This window comes from Bombina bombina, chromosome 2 (assembly GCF_027579735.1).
Source record: "Bombina bombina isolate aBomBom1 chromosome 2, aBomBom1.pri, whole genome shotgun sequence".
Classification (NCBI taxonomy): Eukaryota; Metazoa; Chordata; class Amphibia; order Anura; family Bombinatoridae; genus Bombina; species Bombina bombina.
In genome coordinates, this window is record NC_069500.1 from 1,081,290,426 (window position 1) to 1,081,311,492 (window position 21,067).

A 21,067-nucleotide genomic window follows, 5' to 3' on the forward strand; every position below is an offset into this window, starting at 1 on the left:
TCCTCCAAGGCCCCACTAATGCATCTGTTAGCTCCACCCGAGGATCCCTGTACCTCGACCCATATCTGGGTAACTTGGTAATGAGACGTCATAAGATCTTCCTCTTACAAATTTCCGCAAAAACTCGGGATGGAGAGACCAATCCCCCGGATTAAAGTATCTGCTGAGGAAATCCGCTACCCAGTTGTCCACACCCGGAATGTGGATCTCTGACAGCTAACGAATGTGGGTCTCCGCCCACTCCAGAATCCAAGATACTTCCCTCATAGCTAGGGAGCTACTCGTTCCCCCTGATGGTTGATGTAAGCCACTGAGGATATATTGTCTTATTGGAAACTGATAAACTGGGTCAAACCCAGCAGAAGCCAAGCCTTCAGAGCATTGTAAATTGCCCAAAGATCCCAAATGCGATCGGGAAGGAGCCTTTCCTCCTGAGTCTAAAGGCCCTGTGCCTTCCTGGCACCCCAAACAGTTCCCCATGCTGACAGACTCGCAACCGTAGTCACAATCACCCAGGATGGTCTTGAGACGGACATCTCTTGTACAAGGGATCCAAACAAAAACATTGAGAGCGATTCTCTCGATCGGTTGTCCAGAGAAATCTGTTGAGACAGATCCGAATGATCGCCGTTCCACTGATTCAGCATGCGCAGTTGCAACAGTCTGAGGTGAAACCTGGTAAAGGAAATGATGTCCATGCTGGACACCATGAGACCAAACACCTCCATACACTGAGCCACAGATGGCCTTAAGGAGGTCCGGAGGGCAAGACATGTCGAGCAACGTCTCTGTTCTCATATCCATGGAGATTATTATAGTACCCGAGAATTCTACCCTGGTACTTGAAACAAGAGAACTCTCTCTAGATTTATCTTCCATCCATGGGATCAAAGAAGACAGAGGAAAGTTTCCGAATGGTCCACTCTCTGAAAAACTTCTTGGAGAATGCTGTGTTAGCCGGGAATGAAACCCGGGTCAACTACTTGGAAGATAGCTATGCTCAAAACTATACCAGCTAGACCAAACAGAAGAACAATAAACTGGAAGTGCTGGTATAGGAACGCAAACCTTAGGAACTGGAAGTGGTCCTTGATGATTGGTACATGAAGGGAGCATCCTTCAGATTTATCGTGGTCATGAACTGCCCTTCTCAAACGAGGGGAAGAATGGACCTATTGTCTCCCTCTTGAACGAGGGAACATTTAAAAACTTGTTTAAGCACTACAGGTCCAAATTGGACGGAAGTTTCCTCCTTCTTTGGAACCACGAAAAGGTTTGAATAGTATCCCAAACCTCTCACTGCGATAGGCACCGGGACAATAACTCATAAGAGGACAGATCCCGTACGTACCCCAGAAAGGCTTCCCTCCTTTCTGGTCAGAAAGACAGGAGAGAGTGGAGGAACTGCCCTTGGGTGGCTGAGACTTGAAACCTATCTTGTAACCATGAGCTATGACCTCCAGGACCCATGGATCCTGCATGTCCCTGAACCAAGCGACTGAAAAGAGCAACAGTCTGCCCCCTACACGATCCAGAAGAGGACCGGGGACCGCCCTTCCATACCGACAGACTCGGCGGGCTTCTTGCTCTGCTTGGATTTATTCCAGGACTGAGCTGGCTTCCAAGAGTTCTTGGTTTGCTCAGGCTTAGCGGAGGACTGCTGACATGGGCTTTATCAAAACGAAAAAGAACTAAAATTGTCCCTTATACTCGTTCATATTCTCTTGCGGTAGAAGGGCTCCTTGCCCCCTGTAACTGTGGAGATAATTGAGTCCAGGCCTGGACTAAACAAAATCATTCCCTTAAAGGGGAGGGAAAGAAGTCTAGACTTAGAAGTCATATCCGCAGACCATGACTTCACCCAGAGCCCGACGGGCCTGAACAGAAAAAATTGAAGTCTTAGCATTTAGGCGAATAATCTGCCTAATAGCATCACAAATAAAAGAATTAGCAACCCTCAAGGCCGTAAATCTTTCCTGAGTAACACCGAGGGAACCCCCGATCAATCCTATAAGGAGTCACACCAGAAGGTAGTTTCTCCAGCAACGGACGCCTCCGGTTGAAACAAATAACAAGTATGTTAAAACAACTTTCTTAACAGAGTTTCCATCCTTTATCCATGGGCTCTTAAAACAAAGAGCTATCCTCAAACGGGATAGTAATAAGTTAGTAAGGGTGAAGATAGCGCCATCCCTTTTAGGGACGGAACCTCACAACTCCATTGAGAGTCCAGGACTGGGAACGATTTGTTAAAGGGAGAAGAGAGGAACAATCCAGTCCACCATCTAACAGGAGCAGGGAAGGATAAGGTATCACCCTGTCCTCAAACTCTATCCAATTTAGGAATCAAAGGTTCCTCAGGCAATTTGGCCTCTGGAACCACTGAATTCGCCTAAAAACTTCCTTTAGAAGAAAGCGCAAATTCCTAAAACTAAAGTCTGGTTCCTCTGCAGCCGGAGGTTTAGAGGCAGCAGACTCCGACCCAGAATGTTCATACTCTGAAGTCTCAGAAAGAACTTCATCCTCTGATAACCCTATCAGTTAAATCCAATAAAATATCTGATGTACTCTGGGAAGGAGTGCAATATGTAACCTTTCGATTGCGCTTAGCAGGGCAAGGTAAAGCATTAATAGCCGTAGACACCGCCGTCTGAGCTGCGCAGTAATGTCTGGTGAAAAAATGGCCCCCTCCAGATGGAAGATCAGCAATGCAAAGGGAAACTGCATGTGTAGAGAGATAAGCATGTAGGGTACGTACCTCACTAGACGACAGCTCCTCAGAGGTGGATGGCTCAGTGGTATCAAACATGTTTGATGTTATCACATTATCAAGGCATATGGAACATAATTGAGGGGACGTACTAAGGCCTCCTCACAATATAAACAGGAATTACTCTTTAGGAATAGAGGGAGTGCCCTCAAAATAAAAATCCTCCATCGCTAGTGCAATAACTGGAGAATTATAGAAATAAAACATTATTTCATTCAAAAAACCTGCACCTTTATATCCCAAAGGCTGGGGCATTCCCCACCTCCCATGACCCAGACAGTAAAGAGAGATAGAACTCCTCTCTGACAGACACCCGGTTAGGAAAGAGAGAAAGAATCATATGGTGCACAATCATATGGTGCGTTCCTGCTATGAGAAAAAGCACGCCAAGCTTGCAAGCTGCATGGCTCTCAAAGTGAAAGCGAAACCTGTATATTCCATACCAGCCTATGAGCCCATAACACATAAGAGCAGCATAAAATCAAATAAACATAAGATTACCCCCCCCTGTTAAATAATCCCCCTATGGAGATATTAACCCTTGATTCTATACAGATAAAAGGAGTCACACTGTGACCCTGTCTTCTAGCGTTATCATACATGTATAAAAAAATGAAACAATCTTACCAGAATCTACGCCGTGGAACAGGAACACGGCCTTTCAAGTGTGACAGGTTCGTAGCATCGCTCCTGACATAGACTTGAGAGCAGAAAGCAGGCAGCGAAACTTGTCAATGCTGATTGCTTAAAGTGAATGTAAAGTCAACTGCAATCGGTCACGCCACATGAAAAATAATATAAAAAAAACCTAGACTTTCATTCATCATTCCTTTTTTAAAAAAAGTATAGTACTCACAAATTTGAACTTAGAAGTCTCTCTATTCGCGCCCGCTATATATCAATTTTGAGTGACATATTTCTCAGATTATTATGTCTAATCACATAATCACGGATGGAACCTAGATGCGCGTCCACTATTCGTGCATGCTCAATACCGCTGTTAATGAAAAAAATATCACTTCTTCGATCACTGAAAGTAAGTAGCATTGAGAGCTGCTGTTTTAGCGAAAACCATTGCAATTCTCGATAATCAATATAACAATATTCCTCAATCTTTAATTTAAAATCACATTTTTTATACAATTTATTATATTTAATATACTTAACAAATTTCAAGATGAAAAATATGCAATCTCATATCTAAAATCTAGTTTAGATATTGCTCAATATTATCTTTTAAATAGTATTGAATTGCTGTAGAGCAGAGATTTGCACATGCGCAGGACCACTCTCTCTCTCTCTCATGGGCGCGCTTGACACATACGTATAGAGCGGTTGGGACCGCTGTATACGTCAGACATGTAGAACAAGGAAGTCCGCTCTGGGAGGAGCTTGGAAATAAACGGTAGAAATATTTATTGATAATTTATGCTAAAATCGTAATTCGGATTAAAAAAAACAAAAAAAACATAGCGATTTGAATTGTGTACTATAGATGAACGCTTAGCAGGCTTACATAAGGATAAAATTGACATTCACTTTAAGGAGCTGTTAATATGAGTCAGGATGGTTTCGCAGAAGAACTCCCCCTGCATCTCCAAACTCTAACTTTCACCCATGCTCTCACTGAGAGGCTGACAGGACTACTTAAAACTCCAGTCCTATTCCGAAGAGTACTACCCTTCACAAGAGACTACTCCGAATCATCTGACACTTCTCTGCCAACCTCCTGTGACAAAAGGAAAAGAATGACTGGGGGATGAGGGGAGTGGGGGAGGTATTTAAGCCTTTGGCTGGGGTGTCTTTGCCGCCTCCTGTTGGCCAGGTTCTTAATTCCCACAAGTAATGAATGAAGCAGTGGACTGTCCTCCCATTAAGATGGAAAAGGAATCCATTCTTCAGACACCAAACTTAACCTCCTTCATTGACAGAGGCAAAGAGAATGACTTGGGGTTATGGGTAAGGGAAGTGACACTTAACAGCTTTGCTGTGGTGCTCTTTGCCTCCTCCTGCTGGCCAGGAGTGAATATCTCACTAGTAAATGGAATGACGTTGTGGACTCTCCATGTCTTAGGAAAGAAATTAACCTCTTCAGTTTCAAAAGACTTTTCTGCTAAAGTGTTAGTCTAAGATCTCACCTTCAGAAGCTACTGAAGTATTCTCTTTATCAGATAACTGAGCAAGAGTGGCTAATGCAGTCCTAGAGTCAGGAGCCTTAGTATCAGGCAAATGTTTAGATTTTCTCTTGCGCTTACCCAAGGAAGGGAAAGCTGACAAAACCACTGTTACTGCAGAGGAAACCTGTGCAGCAAAATCCCCAGGTAAATAAACACCCCCAGGTGGTTGAGAGGACATAGAAGGCAAAGCATGAGAAACAATTAAGGCTTGGGGCGTTTGAGAAGAAAGCAGAGGCATGTCACGCACAGCAATATCCTGAGAGACAGTTGGCTCAGAAGGGAGTAATTTATCTTTAAATTTTAAAGTTTTAGCTAAACAAGAGTAACAAAATTGTATTGGAAGAACAATTTGGGCCTCTAAGCATAATAAACATTTATCCATAGAGATGGACTGATTCTTTCCAGAGTCTATGCTATGGAGTAAAAGTCACACTAGTACAAATAAAATCAGTAAGTAAGGGAACAATAAAAAAATTATTTACCAAAGTAAATATAAGAGGAGGTAGAGAAAATTAAACAATAAGGTCGTTAGGGAGTAAAAACACCTCAGATTGCCTGAGGCTCCTACCAGCGAAGAGGAACACCCCACTAGCAAGAGGAAAAAATGGATATCCTAGTAGAGATTTCTTCTCCTCTTACACGATCCTAAAAGACGATATACTTGGATTCTATATTGAGGGACCGCTGATGTAAAAACTTATAACTGTAGCTCTGCACAGAAGACAAAGATCGCTATCGATCTCCACTGCTCCGCAAACCTGAAGTACGGGTCACGTGAGCGGGCCCAATATAAACTGTGCAATACTTCAGAAAAACAAAACTGTGCGAAGAAACAAACAGTTTAAAAAACGGCTTCCCCGTTTCACTTCTTCTCAGTTACAGAAGCTTCATGTTAAAGTACTAGAAACAAAATAAAATTCTCATCATATTAATAAAAAAGTAGATATAGGTAAATAAATAAGCATATCATTATTAGCCTGTTACATCACTTAGCCTGTCATACTGATAAGTGCCATACTGAGTAAAGTAAAAAATTGTGTCCCCAATATGAATCCTTACATTAAAAGGATAATTAAGTCCCAGAATGAATCTGTAAAAGAGGATTAACCTCTTGAGTGCTGCAGCCCTCCTTTACCTAGAAGACAAAGGCACTTACCTTAGATCCTATTGCATTCAAGATGCTGATCCTAAAGGTGTGGCAGGCACTACGCTCCCTGTCATGGACCTGTAGGAAAAAGAAAGAACAGAGTAACCAACTCTGGCTTTCCACAAAGGGGTAGCAAAGTGTTAAAAGTAAAGCAAAGGACTTCCTTGCCACCTTTTAACTGCTAAAAGCCACCACTACTCGTATTCAAGAGATTGACATGAACACAGCTAGACCCCAATCCTTGCTTGCAGGAAAAAGTACCCATTAAAGGATTAAAATCTTCAGACACCAACTTCGCACAACCTCCATTGACAGAGGCAAAGAGAATAACTGGGGGTTATGGGTAAGGCAGTTACACTTAACAGCTTTGCTAGGGTGCTCTTTGCCTCCTCCTGCTGGCCAGGAGTTGAATATCTCACTAGTAATTTGATTGACGTTGTGGACTCTCCATGTCATAAGAAAGAAAGTTTCTTCACACACAGAGTAGCCTATTAGTGACTCAAGTTACATACTGCCTTGTCTCACTGATGAAGGTAAAATCTCCTTAAAGTCTTTAGGGCTTGTCTACTTTCTATCTATATCCCAACTTCCAGCTGGGATTAGTCACATTTAACCAAGCCACAGCGTGCATAGCAAGCCTGCTCTAATCAAGATAACTTGTGTTCAAAGCATCAGGAAACGACTAGTGCACCAAAGGCCACAGCAGCCCTTGCAACAAGCCTGTTGTACCGAGAGGAACAAAAGCTCTTCTTTCATTGGCTTGGCAAAACATCAGCCTACACTACACCTTAATCCAAATAAATAGGAGCATAGCCAACACTTGTAAAAAAAGGAACCAGTATAGGTAGGAAGTGAAAACAACTTAAAGATTTCTGTGAGGTTTCTACATACTCCAAAAAGCTATAAGGCAATATATTTGAATGAGTCATTATGGGGGTAAGCAATATTTTAAGGCTAGCAGTCTATTTTGATGTGACATGTTCAAGTTTTTAAACTATATTAACACTTGGAAGTTAATATTTAAATCAGGACGCTTATACTGAGGAAAAACACTTGAAAAATATTTTCTTCTTCAGATACAAAATTTACCTCAGCTGCTTTTACGTCTTTCACTTTCGCTGGCTGAATCAATTTGGACGCTGAAATTAAATGAGAGAGAACAGTACTTTAGCATAGTCTAGTGATACAGTGTATGTTTTTGTCACACATGTATTAACAGAAAATATGCCAAACCCACAAGAGTGAAACAGCAAAAAATGAAATTTAGGTTTACCCAATAAATTAATTTTATGGTGGTGAGAGTCCACGATCCATTACTCCTGGGATTCAACTCCTGGCCACTAGAAGGAGGCAATGATTCCCAAAACTCCAAGAGTAATTAATCCCTCCAACCTCTGTGGAATGCTAGTCTTACGTATAGAGAAGCAAGGAGAAGTGGAAAGGTAAGAAAGGGCAAAGCAGGGAAAATGGAGATGCAATCTAGAACTGCCGCTAACATGTTTATACTTAATTAACAAGATTGGGTAATTCTCATGGACCCTAACCACTATGAAAGAAATTAATTTATCAAGCAAGCATACATTTTGTTTTCTTTCATAAGGTGGTAAGAGTTCAAAATCCATTACTCCAGGGAACTAATACCCAAAGCTGTGGAGTACACAGGTTTTTTGGGAAGGATTTTTTTTTTTTAATGAAAGGCAGGCACCCCATTCCCAGACACTGCTACCTTGAGGACTTTCCTGCCAAAATCCACTTTAAAAGAAGCAAAAACATAAAATTGGTAGACTTAAGTAAAGTTATGTAAGGATGACCATGTTGCTGCCTTGCAAAATTGTTCAATAAAAGCCTAATTTTTTAATGCTCAGGAAGACTATCCTGCCTCTAAAAAACATAAATTATGCTTACCTGATAATTTCATTTCCATCTGTGGGAGGAGAGTCCACGGCGTCATTCATTACTTGTGGGAATTAAGAACCTGGCCACCAGGAGGAGGCAAAGACACCCCAGCCAACGGCTTAAATACCTCCCCCACTCCCCACATCCCCTAGTCATTCTGCCAAGGGAACAAGGAACAGTAGGAGAAATATCAGGGTATAAATGGTGCCGGAAGAAAAAAATAAATTTATGTCCGCCCACCGGAGAAACGGGCGGGAGCCGTGTACTCTACTCCCACAGATGGAAATGAAAGTATCAGGTAAGCATAATTTATGTTTTCCATCTTAATGGGAGGAGAGTCCACTGCTTCATTCATTACTTGTGGGAAACACATACCCAAGCTCTAGAGGACACTGAATGAGAAAAATGGGAGGGTAAACGGAGGCGTACCCTAATCTGAGGGCACCACAGCTTGCAGAACCTTTCTCCCAAAAGCTGCTTCCGCCGAAGCAAAGACAAATTTGTAAAATTTTGCAAAAGAATGTAAGGAAGACCAAGTAGCCGCCTTACAAATCTGCTCAATAGAAGCCTTATTCTTAAAGGCCCAAGAAGAGGCCACAGCCCTAGTTGAATGAGCCGTAATCCTCTGAGGAGGCTTATGTCCCATTGTCTCATAGGCCAAACGGATAATGCTCCTCAACCAAATAGATAGGGAAGTGGAAGAGGCCCTCTGCCCCTGTGCTTCTCCGAATACACAACAAATAAGGACAAAGTCTGTCTGAATTCTTTTGTGTCCTGAAGATAGAACTTCAAGGCTCGAACCACATCCAAATTATGAAGCAACCTTTCCTTTGACGAAGAATGGTTAGGACACAAGGAAGGAACTACTATTTCCTGATTGATGATGTCAGGAGTATTTGTGAGTGTTATTAAATAATATATATGTATGTATATTTATCTACACATAGATATATAAGACCAAGAACTAATTTTATTTGTTAAACTGTTTGTAAAACAACCCCCCTCTAGTTCTGAAGCACAGATTTCAAGAACAAAATAATTGCTTTCAACGGTTTTCTACCTAAGGTGTGAAGTTAAAGTTCCTATCAGATTACCACTGACCCCCTCGCTGCTCAAGACATCTGAGAGAGCAAAAGGGAAAACATTTGGTTCAATTAGTGAAGATAGATAATTAACAAAGCCAGGATACATCATGGGCAATGTTCCCTGTAAGGCCAGTTTTGTGTGCGGCCCAGCAGTGAAACAGTTAACAAGAGAACCATGCCTTTTAGTCTGTATTGGGCAGTGTTTGCTAATTGCAGGGTGCGGTTACCTAATTAACTGTTTCACTGCTGGGCTGCACACAAAACTGGCCTTAGAGGGAACACTGATCATGGGATGTTGGAGACCGGATTCTCTAAGTCAGATAAGCAAACAGAAATTCTGAGAATATAGTAATTAGCACAGGCCTGTTAATTGCCCCTAAACCTCAGATACACAAAGAATCTGTTACCTATAGATATATGGGAATGCTGTGACAATCTTTATATAAGATTATACTAACAACATATATATATATATATATATATATATATATATATATATATATATATATATATATATATATATATATATATAGATCTGAAACTCATACTATATTAGATACATGTCTGCTGTATTGAATAAGTAGCTGTATAGTAAATTAAAAATATCTAACCCGTTTATTTCAAGATGAACACGTTTTTCTTTGTTTTCCAGAAATCTAATGAACATTACAGGGAAGAAATGGTGTAAAGATGAGGTTTCCAAATAAGATACTATAAATTAATATATAAATGCATCATAGATTTTGAGCCCATGTCTTAAACACTGTTGAGACATGTATTAATAACTATAATACTCATGTATATCTATGAAATAAGATGTGACTAGGAAATAATATATGTACCAGTATATCAAATGAACTGATATACAAAATAAGTCAGCTAGACATATATATTTCATTGCTTAATACTACTAGTCCCTCATAAAAATGCAACTTTTAAGGCATTTTCTAAAATATTATAAGTGAAATATATTCATGCTTAATCTTGAAATACTATTAAACGGACCACATATGGAACATATAATTATTAAAACTAGGAGATTAAAAGTATATAAAAATAGGCATTTGATAAAAATATATATAAGAACTGTATTTACTGTATAGCAGTGTTAAAAATGAAACTGTTTGTCTTGTCTGCTGCCCCGATGGCCTAAATCCAGAGTTACAACCAAAAGACATTTGGCTGTTAAAATGACATTTTCCTGATAATTTAATTTCCATCGAGGGGAGCAGAGTCCACGACTTCATTCATTACTGTTGGGAATTAAGAACCTGGCCACCAAGAGGAGGCAAAGACACTGCAGCCAAAGGCTCAAATACCTCCCTCCACTTCTCTCATCCCCCAGTCATTCTGCCGAGGGAACAAGGAACAGTAGGAGAAATATCAGGGTATAAATGGTGCCAGAAGATGAATAAATTTAGGTCCGCCCATCGGAGATACGGGCGGGAGCCGTGGACTCTCCTCCCCTCGATAGAAATGAAATTATCAGGCAAGCATAAATTATGTTTTCCATCTAAAGGGGAGGAGAGTCCACAGCTTCATTCATTACTGTTGGGAACAAATACCCAAGCTCTAGAGGACACTGAATGAAACCGAGAGGGTAAAAGGTGGACCCTAATCAGAGGGCACCACAGCTTGCAAAACCTCTCTCCCAAAAACAGCTTCCGCAGAAGCAAAAATGCTGAATTTGTAAAACTTTGTAAAAGTGTGTAAGGAAGACCAGGTAGCCGCCTTACAAATTTGCTCCATAGAGGCCTCATTCTTGAAGGCCCAAGACGAAGCCACAGCTCTAGTAGCCGTGATCCGAGGAGGAGGCTTATGTCCCGCTGTCTTGTAAGCCAAGCGAATCAAACTCCTCAACCGGCCTTCTGCCCCCTACGCTTCCCAGAATACACCACAAAAAGAGATGTAGACTGCCTGAAATCCTTAGTAGCCTGAAGATAGAACTTCAAGGCACGAACCACATTCAGATTATGAAGTAACCGCTCCTTAGAAGAAGAAGGGTTAGGACACAAAGAAGGTACAACTATTTCCAGATTGATGTTACGGTTAAACACCACCTTGGGAAGAAACCCCAACCCAGTCTGAAGCACAGCCTTATCTGCATAAAACACCAGATAAGGAGGCTCACTTTGGAAGGAAACCAGTTCAGATACTCTGCGTGCCAATGCAATAGCCAACAGGAAAAGAACCTTCCAGGACAGAATCTTAATGTCAATGGAATGCATAGGTTCAAACGGAACCCTCTGCAAAACCTTAAGGACCAAGTTTAAGCTCCAAGGAGGAGCAGACTGTCTGAAGACAGGTCTGATTCTAGACAGAGCCTGAACAAAAGATTGGATGTCAGGGAGCTCAGCAAGTCTCCTAATGCAACAAGACTGATAATGCAGAAATCTGTCCCTTTAACCCTTTGAGTGCTAAGCTGGATTTAATATTTTTCTGATTTTTACTATTTTTAACAAAAAAAATGTTTTGACTCCCCCCCCCCCCCCAGATCCCCAAGACTCATACCATTGGAAAGGTTAGACGATTACCTTTCCAATGGTGGGTCTTGGGGGTCTGTAGCTGCTCAGATCACTGAGATACAGGTTTCTAAGCAGCATGCCCCCTTTCCCTATACTTTGTATCGTCAATTTTAAATAAAATTGTGCAGTGACGTCATCACGTATGACGTCACCGCACGTAATGGGAAGCCCCGGCGATGCCTGTCACTATGCAGGCCTGATCGCCGGGGTAGGAGCGGGTGGGAGCCCCCAGATCACCAAAAAGCTAGTTGAGTGCTAGCGACGGCTCTGAGCCGTCGTTAGCACTCAAGGGGTTAAGGAACTAGCGGCAAGACCCTTCTCCAAACCGTCTTGGAGAAAGGACAGAATCCTGGATACCTTCACCTTATGCCAAGGATATCCCTGCTTCTCATACCAGGACAAGTAAGTCCTCCACACCTTATAGTAGATGCGACGAGTGACTGGCTTCCTTGCCTGAATCAGAGTATCAATCACACTTTCAGAAAAGCCTCTTTTGGCCAAGATTAGGAGTTCAATCACCACGCAGTCAGCCTCAGAGAATCTAGATTTCGATGTTGAAAAGGGCCCTGTTCCAGCAGATCCCTGAGAAAGGGTAACCTCTACGGCGGAGAGGATGAAATCCCCACCAGATCCGCAAACCAAGTCCTCCGCAGCCACGAAGGAGCAATCAGAATGTCCGAGGCCCGCTCCTGTTTGATGCGTGCCACTACACGAGGTAGAAGTGGTAACAGTGGAAAAATTTAAGCTAGGCTGAATCCCCAAGGAACCACTAAGGTATCTATCAGCTCTGCCTGGGGATCCCTGGACCTCGACCCGTATCAGGGTAGCTTGCAATTGAGTCTGGACGCCATGAGATCTATCTCCGGTGTTCCCCACCTGAGACAAATCGCCGCAAACACCTCGGGGTGAAGAGACCATTCCCCCGGATGGAAGGATTGTCTGCTGAGAAAGTCAGCTTCCCAGTTGTCCACACCTGGAATGTGAATCGCTAAGAGCGAGCAGTTGTGGGACTCCGCCCACTCCAAGATCCGAGACACCGCCCTCAAAGCGAGGAAGCTCCTGGTACCCCCCTGATGGTTGATGTAAGCCACAGAGGTAATGTTGTCGGACTGGAATCTGAGGAAGCTGACCGACCCCAGAGAAGGCCATGCCTTCAGAGCATTGTAAATTGCTCTGAGTTCCAGGATGTTTATCGGAAGGAGAGACTCCTCCCGGGTCCATTTTTCTTGTGCCATCCTGGCACCCCAAACAGCTCCCCATCCTGCCAGACTGGCGTCCGTGGTCACAATTTCCCAGGACGGTATCAAGAAGGATGCCCCCATGGACAGTTGCTCCGGACTGATCCACCAAGAGAGGGAGCTCAGAGTCCGAGCTTTCCGCTTTCACGGCGGGCTGCTAGCGCTGGGCCTTGTCCGCACAAAAGGGACGAAAAGTAGATCCCTTAGGCTGAGCCTTCTTATCCTGCGGTAGGAAAGCTCCCTTGTCTCCCATAACCGTGGATATGATCGAATTCAATCCTGGACCAAACAGAATCTTGCCTTGAAAAGGCAGGGACAACAGCCTCGACTTAGAGGTCATGTCCGCAGACCAAGATTTTAGCCACAGAGCCCTGCGAGCTAAAACAGAAAAACCTGACACCTTAGCTTTCAGGCGAATAATTTGCATATCGGCATCGCAGATCAAAGAATTGGCGACCTTCAGCGCCTTAATCTTATCCTGTATCTCGTTGATGGAAGTCTCCCCCTCGACCATTTAACACAGGGATTCACACCAATATGTCGCAGCTCCAGCAACTGCCGCAACGGCCGCTGCTGGCTGAAAAACAAACCCTGTGCGCCGAAACATCTTTCTCAACATGTTTACCAGCTTTTTATCCATGGGCTCTTTAAATGACGAACTTTCCTCGAGTGGAATAGTTGTCCGTTTCGCGAGCGTAGAGATAGCCCCATCCACTTTAGGAATGGTCCCCACCAGCTCAAGATGAGAGTTCGGGAACGGGGAACAGTTTCTTAAAAGAAAAAGGGGAAAAGGAAGAACCTAATCGCTCCCATTCATTTTTGATAATATTTGCCATCTTAATAGGAACTGGGAAGGTCTGGGGCACTACCATGTCCTCATATACCTTATCAAGCTTAGGAATCGCAGGTTCCTCCGGAATCTTAGGTTCCAGAACCTCCAGAGTAGCAAGCACCTGCCGCAGCAAAAAGCGCAAATTCTCCATCCTAAACCTAAAACTAGGCTCCTCCGCAGCCAGAGGTTTAGATGACATGGACTCCGACCCAGAAGGGGCCTCCTCCAAAGATTCGAAGTGGGCCTCGTCATCGTATAGAGCCTCTGGGATTTCCATCGGCGTAGACAAACCCTGGGTCGGGCCGCCATGATACATCCTACGCTTGCGCTTAGCAGAACGTGGTAAGGCATGGATCACTTTTGAAACCGCCGATACCAGTTGGTCCGCAAAGTCTGACTGCTATCGAATCTCTCCCAAGGAAATAATTTTTGGACCCGGGGGCGCTGCATGTGCAATCGGAGATAAATGCAGGGGACGCACCTCACAGGACGAAGAACCCTCCGAGGTGGACGGCTCAGTAGTACTATACATTCGTTTACATTTAGATGTCGTAACTATATCAAGGCATGTGGAACATAGTTGAGCATGCTGATCTACTAGGACCTCCTCATAATAAACACAGGAATGAGACTTTGTTAAAGAGGGAGAACCCTCTAACGTGTCAGAGTCCTACATAACTTGCGTTTATGCTTGGACTAGCTTAATTTACAAAAGGCACCTTTATACCTCCAATGGCCGGGGTACTCACCACCTCCTAGGACCTGGACTATAGAAACTGTTACGTCTCCTGCGCCACAGATCAACAGAGGAAGAGAGATAGGTACACCCGGTCACATGGAGTGCCTGTCACGACCGCCCCAGCACCAAGGAAAAACGCACCAAAAAGGGCTGCGCAATATTCCCGCAAGTAACCTGAAAGTTCCACACACTGCCAGAGCCTCATCTCACACAACGCAGCAATGACACAAACAATATCATGTATAAACCACCACTGTTCAATAATCCCCTTTCCAGGAATATTAACCTTTGATTCTTTAAAGATAAAAAGGCGTCACATTGTGACCTTGTCTTCCGTGCTATAATTATTAATAAAAAATGAAACGATCTTACCAGAATCTACGTCATGGAACAGGAACACGGCCCTTCAAGTGTGACAGGTTAGTAGCCTCGCTCCTGACATGGACTTGAGTGCAGAAAGCAGGTAGCGAAACTCGTCAACGCTAATTGCTTGTGGAGCTGTTAATATGAGTCAGGATGGTTTCGCAGAAAGGCTCTCCCTGCATATCTGGACTCTAACTTTCACCCATGCTCTCATTGAGAGGCTGACAGGACTACTTAAAACTCCAGTCCCATTCCGAAGAGTACTACCCTCCATAAGAGACTACTCTGAATCTCTGGCACTTCTCTGCCATCCTCCCTGTAACGAAAGGCAAAGAATGACTGGGGGATGAGGGAAGTGGGGGAGGTATTTGAGCCTTTGGCTGGGGTGTCTTTGCCTCCTCCTGGTGGCCAGGTTCTTAATTCCCAACAGTAATGAATGAAGCCGTGGACTCTCCTCCCCTTTAGATAGAAACAAGCCCAACAACTGCACCCTTTTTGCAGAGTAAATTGTGAAGTTTGGGCACAAAAGTCCATGACGTGTAAAACAAATCTAATAAAGGCGTCTCTGTTAAATGAATCAACACTGTTGGGTTCAGAATCTTTGTTGTAATAAACTTCCAAGGAAAGTGAAGTCAGTGGTCAGAGTCTGACACGGAATGCAGGTATGCCTTTGGAGATTCTTTAAATGTACAGTATACCAGCCGGGCTTACCCGGGGAATTTTACCAGACCTTCTAGGTGTGGGGCTCCGTCCAGAGTGATTGCCGATGATTCTTACCACAAAGTGACACAATACTAGATTTTCTAGGAGAAGCATCTTCCCTCTGTGTTACTTCGGCGTCTTCATTCGGGGAATGCGGGGAATCAATTCCGTGTACTCTAATGTGTATATGATCACGTGCGGCCTCTACACCAATGCGGTGGTCTTGCTTACGATTCCTCTCCTCTGGTCTCTCCAAGTATAGAAGTGTAATATGTGCAGCCGCTTCTTTCCAGTCTCTCTGCAGCTCCCGTGTTTGTACAGTTTTGCGCTCACATTTTTTTGCGCTTATGTTTTATGTTTATGTCTATATGCTTATATATACACATTTTTATAAGTTTATTCTTACAGATTTTAAATATATATATGTTCATTGAATAAGAGTAAAATATCTGTTCAAATTGAACACGCTCATAGTCAGATTTTAGATTACACTTATCTCCATCTATCCTCAGCTTTCAGCGCCCCTCTTCTTTGCTTTTAACTGGAAGCTAAAAGTCAAACTATGCATCGGCTCAAAAGGAGAGACTTGCAAAAATTCATAGGACCAAATTAAGGTTTCAAGGAGGAGAAATTAATTTAATCACTAATCTTTTCTTGACTAAAACTTGCTCTGTCAGGAAGTTTACCAATTTTCTTGAGAAAAGAAAACACAGAAAGCGCTGAATTCTGACCTTTTAAAGAGCTTGCAGATAAACCCTTATCTAAGTAAGCCCTCTTATAAAAATTGAAGAATTCTAGGAAATGGTTTTTATCTCCAAATCTTGTGATAAATATCATTGTAAAAGGCTTTTGGGCTTTTGTAGTTTGCAACTACAGCATCTGAAAAACCTCTGATTACAATCAGGCGATCTTGAAGATTTAAAAAAAAAAAAAAGAGGCGCCTTGAAACAATAGGTTGTATCTTAGTGGATGTGTGCATGGAGGACAATTGGACATCTGCACCAAATAGACTAGCACACCAGAGAGGTGGGAGGGATTAAGTACTCTTGGAGTTTTGGGAATGTTTGCCTCCTAGTGGCCAGGAGTTAAATCCCAGGAGTAATGGATCGTGGACTCTCACCACCTTATGAAAGAAAATGTAGTTTGCTGTTTGAGTGATTATGCTTACCTGATAAATTACTTTCTCTTGTGGTGTATCCAGTCCACGGATTCATCCTTTACTTGTGGGATATTCTCCTTCCTAACAGGAAGTGGCAAAGAGAGCACACAGCAGAGCTGTCCATATAGCTCCCCCTCTAGCTCCACCCCCCAGTCATTCGACCGAAGGTTAGGAAGAAAAAGGAGAAACCATAGGGTGCAGTGGTGACTGTAGTTTAAACTAAAAATCTACCTGACTAATAGCCAGGGCGGGCCGTGGACTGGATACACCACAAGAGCAAGTAATTTATCAGGTAAGCATAAATTCTGTTTTCTCTTGTAAGGTGTATCCAGTCCACAGATTCATCCTTTACTTGTGGGATACCAATACCAAAGCTTTAGGACATGGATGAAGGGAGGGAACAAGACAGGTACCTTAAACGGAAGGCACCACTGCTTGTAAAACCTTTCTCCCAAAAATAGCCTCCGAAGAAGCAAAAGTATCGAATTTGTAAAATTTGGAAAAAGTATGCAGCGTAGACCAAGTCGCTGCCTTACAAATCTGTTCAACAGAAGCCTCATTTTTAAAAGCCCAAGTGGAAGCCACTGCTCTGGTAGAATGAGCAGTAATTGTTTCAGGAGGCTGCTGGCCAGCAGTCTCATAGGCCAAACGGATGATGCTTTTCAGCCAAAGGGAAAGAGAGGTAGCAGTCGCCTTCTGACCTCTCCTCTTACCAGAATAGATAAACAATGAAGTTGTTTGTCTGAAATCCTTAGTTGCTTGTAAATAGAACTTTAAAGCACGAACCACATCAAGATTGTGTAACAGACGTTCCTTCTTCGAAGAAGGATTAGGACACAGAGAAGGAACAACAATTTCCTGGTTAATATTCTTATTAGACACAACCTTAGGAAGAAAACCGGGTTTGGTACGCAAAACTACCTTATCTGCATGGAAAACCAGGTAAGGTGAATCACACTGTAAAGCAGATAACTCTGAAACTCTTCGAGCAGAAGAGATAGCTACCAAAAACAAAACTTTCCAAGATAACAGTTTAATATCTATGGAATGTAAAGGTTCAAACGGAACCCCTTGCAGAACTGAAAGAACTAAATTCAGACTCCACGGCGGAGACACAGGTCTATAAACAGGCTTGATTCTGACTAAAGCCTGAGTAAACGCTTGAACGTCTGGTACCTCTGCCAGACGTTTGTGTAAAAGAATAGACAAAGCAGATATTTGTCCTTTTAAGGAACTAGCTGACAATCCTTTCTCCAATCCATCTTGGAGAAAAGACAATATCTTGGGAATCCTAATCTTACTCCATGAGTAACCCTTGGATTCGCACCAACAAAGATATTTTCGCCAAATCTTATGGTAGATTTTCCTGGTGACAGGCTTTCTAGCCTGAATCAGGGTATCGATAACCGACTCAGAAAAACCACGCTTAGATAGAATTAGGCGTTCAATCTCCAAGCAGTCAGACGCAGAGAAATTAGATTTGGATGTTTGAAAGGACCTTGAAGTAGAAGGTCCTGCCTCATTGGCAGAGTCCATGGTGGAACGGATGACATGTCCACTAGGTCTGCATACCAAGTCCTGCGTGGCCACGCAGGCGCTATTAGAATCACTGGCGCCCTCTCCTGCTTGATTCTGGCAACCAGACGAGGAAGGAGAGGAAACGGTGGAAACACATAGGCCAGATTGAAGGACCAAGGCGCTGCTAGAGCATCTATCAACACCGCCTGGGGATCCCTGGACCTGGACCCATAAAGAGGAAGTTTGGCATTCTGACGGGACGCCATCAGATCCAATTCTGGAGTGCCCCATAGCCGAGTCAGCTGGGCAAATACCTCCGGGTGGAGTTCCCACTCCCCCGAATGAAAAGTCTGACGACTTAGAAAATCCGCTTCCCAGTTGTCTACTCCTGGGATGTGAATTGCTGAGAGGTGGCAAGAGTGATCCTCCGCCCACCTGATTATTTTGGTTACTTCCATCATTGCTAGGGGACTCCTTGTTCCCCTTTGATGGTTGATGTAAGCTACAGTCGTGATGTTGTCCGACTGAAATCTGATGAATTTGGCCGCAGCTAGCTGAGGCCATGCCTGAAGAGCGTTGAATATCGCCCTCAGTTCCAGAATGTTTATCGGGAGAAGAGCTTCTTCCCGAGACCATAAGCCCTGAGCTTTCAGGGGGTCCCAGACTGCACCCCAGCCCAACAGACTGGCGTCGGTCGTTACGATGATCCACTCTGGTCTGCGGAGACAGGTGATCCTGAGACAACCACCAGAGAAGAGAATCTCTGGTCTCCTGGTCCAACTGTATTTGAGGAGACAAATCTGCATAATCCCCATTCCACTGTTTGAGCATGCATAGTTGCAGTGGTCTGGACTATGTCCATTGCCGCTACCATTAGTCCGATTATCTCCATGCACTGAGCTACAGACGGCCAAGGAATGGAATGAAGAGCTCGGCAAGTAGTTAAGAGTTTTAACTTTCTGACCTCCGTCAGAAATATTTTCATTTCTACCGAGTCTATTAGGGTTCCTAGGAATGGAACTCTTGTGAGGGGGGGAGAGAGAACTGTTTTTGATGTTCACCTTCCACCCGTGAGACCTCAGAAAGGCCAATACAATTTCTGTGTGAGACTTGGCTCTTTGGAAAGTCGATGCCTGAATTAAGATGTCGTCTAGGTAAGGCGCCACTGCTATGCCCCGCGGTCTTAGAACCGCCAGAAGGGACCCTAGCACCCTTGTGAAAATTCTGGGAGCAGTGGCCAACCCAAAAGGAAGAGCCACAAACTGATAATGCTTGTCCAGAAAGGCGAACCTGAGAAACTGGTGATGATCTTTGTGGATAGGAATGTGCAGATACGCATCCTTTAGATCCACGGTAGTCATATATTGACCCTCCTGGATCATTGGTAAGATTGTCCGAATGGTCTCCATCTTGAATGATTGGACTCTGAGGAATTTGTTTAGAATTTTGAGATCCAGGATTGGTCTGAAAGTTCCTTCTTTTTTGGGAACCACAAACAGGTTTGAGTAAAAACCCAGCCCTTGTTCCACAATTGGAACTGGGTGGATCACTCCCATTGTATGTAGGTCTTCTACACAGCGTAAGAACGCCTCTTTCTTTGTCTGGTCTGTAGACAGACGAGAAATGTGGAACCTTCCCCTTGGAGGGGAGTCCTTGAATTCTAGAAGGTATCCCTGAGATACAATCTCTAAGGCCCAAGGATCGTGTACGTCTCTTGCCCAGGCCTGAGCGAAGAGAGAATCTGCCCCCCACTAGATCCGGTCTCGGATCGGGGGCTACCCCTTCATGCTGTCTTGGAGGCAGCTGCAGGCTTCTTGGCCTGTTTACCCTTGTTCCAGCCCTGGTAAGGTTTCCAGGCTGCCCTGGGTTGTGAAGTGTTACCCTCTTGCTTTGCAGCAGGGGAGGATGAAGCGAGACCGCTCCTGAAATTTCTAAAGGAACGAAAATTATTTTGCTTGTTCTTTGTCTTAAAGGACTTGTCCTGAGGGAGAGCATGGCCTTTTCCCCCAGTGATTTCTGAGATAATCTCTTTCAATTCAGGCCCGAAAAGGGTCTTTCCTTTGAAAGGGATGTTCAGTAGTTTGGATTTTGACGACACATCGGCCGACCAGGACTTTAGCCATAGCGCCCTGCGCGCCAGAATGGCGAAACCTGAATTCTTTGCCGCTAACTTAGCTAGTTGGAAAGCGGCATCTGTGATAAAAGAATTAGCCAGCTTAAGAGCCTTAATTCTGTCCATAATGTCCTCATATGAGGTCTCCGTCTGGAGCGCATCTTCTAGCGCCTCGAACCAGAAAGCAGCTGCAGTAGTTACAGGAACAATGCACGCTATAGGTTGGAGAAGAAAACCTTGATGAACAAAAATTTTCTTAAGTAAACCCTCTAATTTTTTATCCATAGGGTCTTTAAAAGCACAACTGTCCTCAATTGGTATGGTTGTGCGTTTAGCAAGTGAAGAAACAGCCCCCTCCACCTTAGGGACCGTCTGCCACGAGTCCCGCGTGGTGTCAGATATGGGGAACAAACGGAATACCTGGTCTATCCCACTCCCTAGTTACTATATCCGCAATCCTCTTAGGGACCGGGAACACGTCAGTGTAAACAGGAACTTCTAGGTACTTGTCCATTTTACACAATTTCTCTGGAACCACCAAAGGGTCACAGTCATCCAGAGTAACTAATACCTCCCTGTGCAATAAGCGGAGATGTTCTAGTTTAAATTTAAAAGCCAACGTATCTGAGTCTGTCTGAGGAGCAACCTTTCCCGAATCGGAAATTTCTCCCTCAGACAGCACATCCTTCGCCCCCATTTCAGAGCGTTGTGAGTGTATATCGGATACGGCTACTAAAGCGTCAGAATGCTCATAATCTGTTCTTAAAACAGAGCGATCACGCTTTGCAGGTAACACGGGCAGT

At 43.7% G+C, this 21,067-nt stretch overlaps 1 protein-coding gene across 1 annotated transcript in view; it reads right to left on the reverse strand.

The window, feature by feature from the left end:
- OTUD4 (OTU deubiquitinase 4) overlaps window positions 1-21,067 on the reverse strand; it is a 660,142-nt gene that overhangs the window by 235,522 nt on the left and 403,553 nt on the right. Inside the window, exons 16-18 of the mRNA XM_053700214.1 lie at window positions 7,184-7,233; window positions 6,104-6,172; window positions 4,909-5,071 (exon numbers count right to left, since the gene is read on the reverse strand). Coding sequence (XP_053556189.1) covers window positions 4,909-5,071; window positions 6,104-6,172; window positions 7,184-7,233 — 282 coding nt within the window. The remainder of the gene's footprint in view (window positions 1-4,908; window positions 5,072-6,103; window positions 6,173-7,183; window positions 7,234-21,067) is intronic.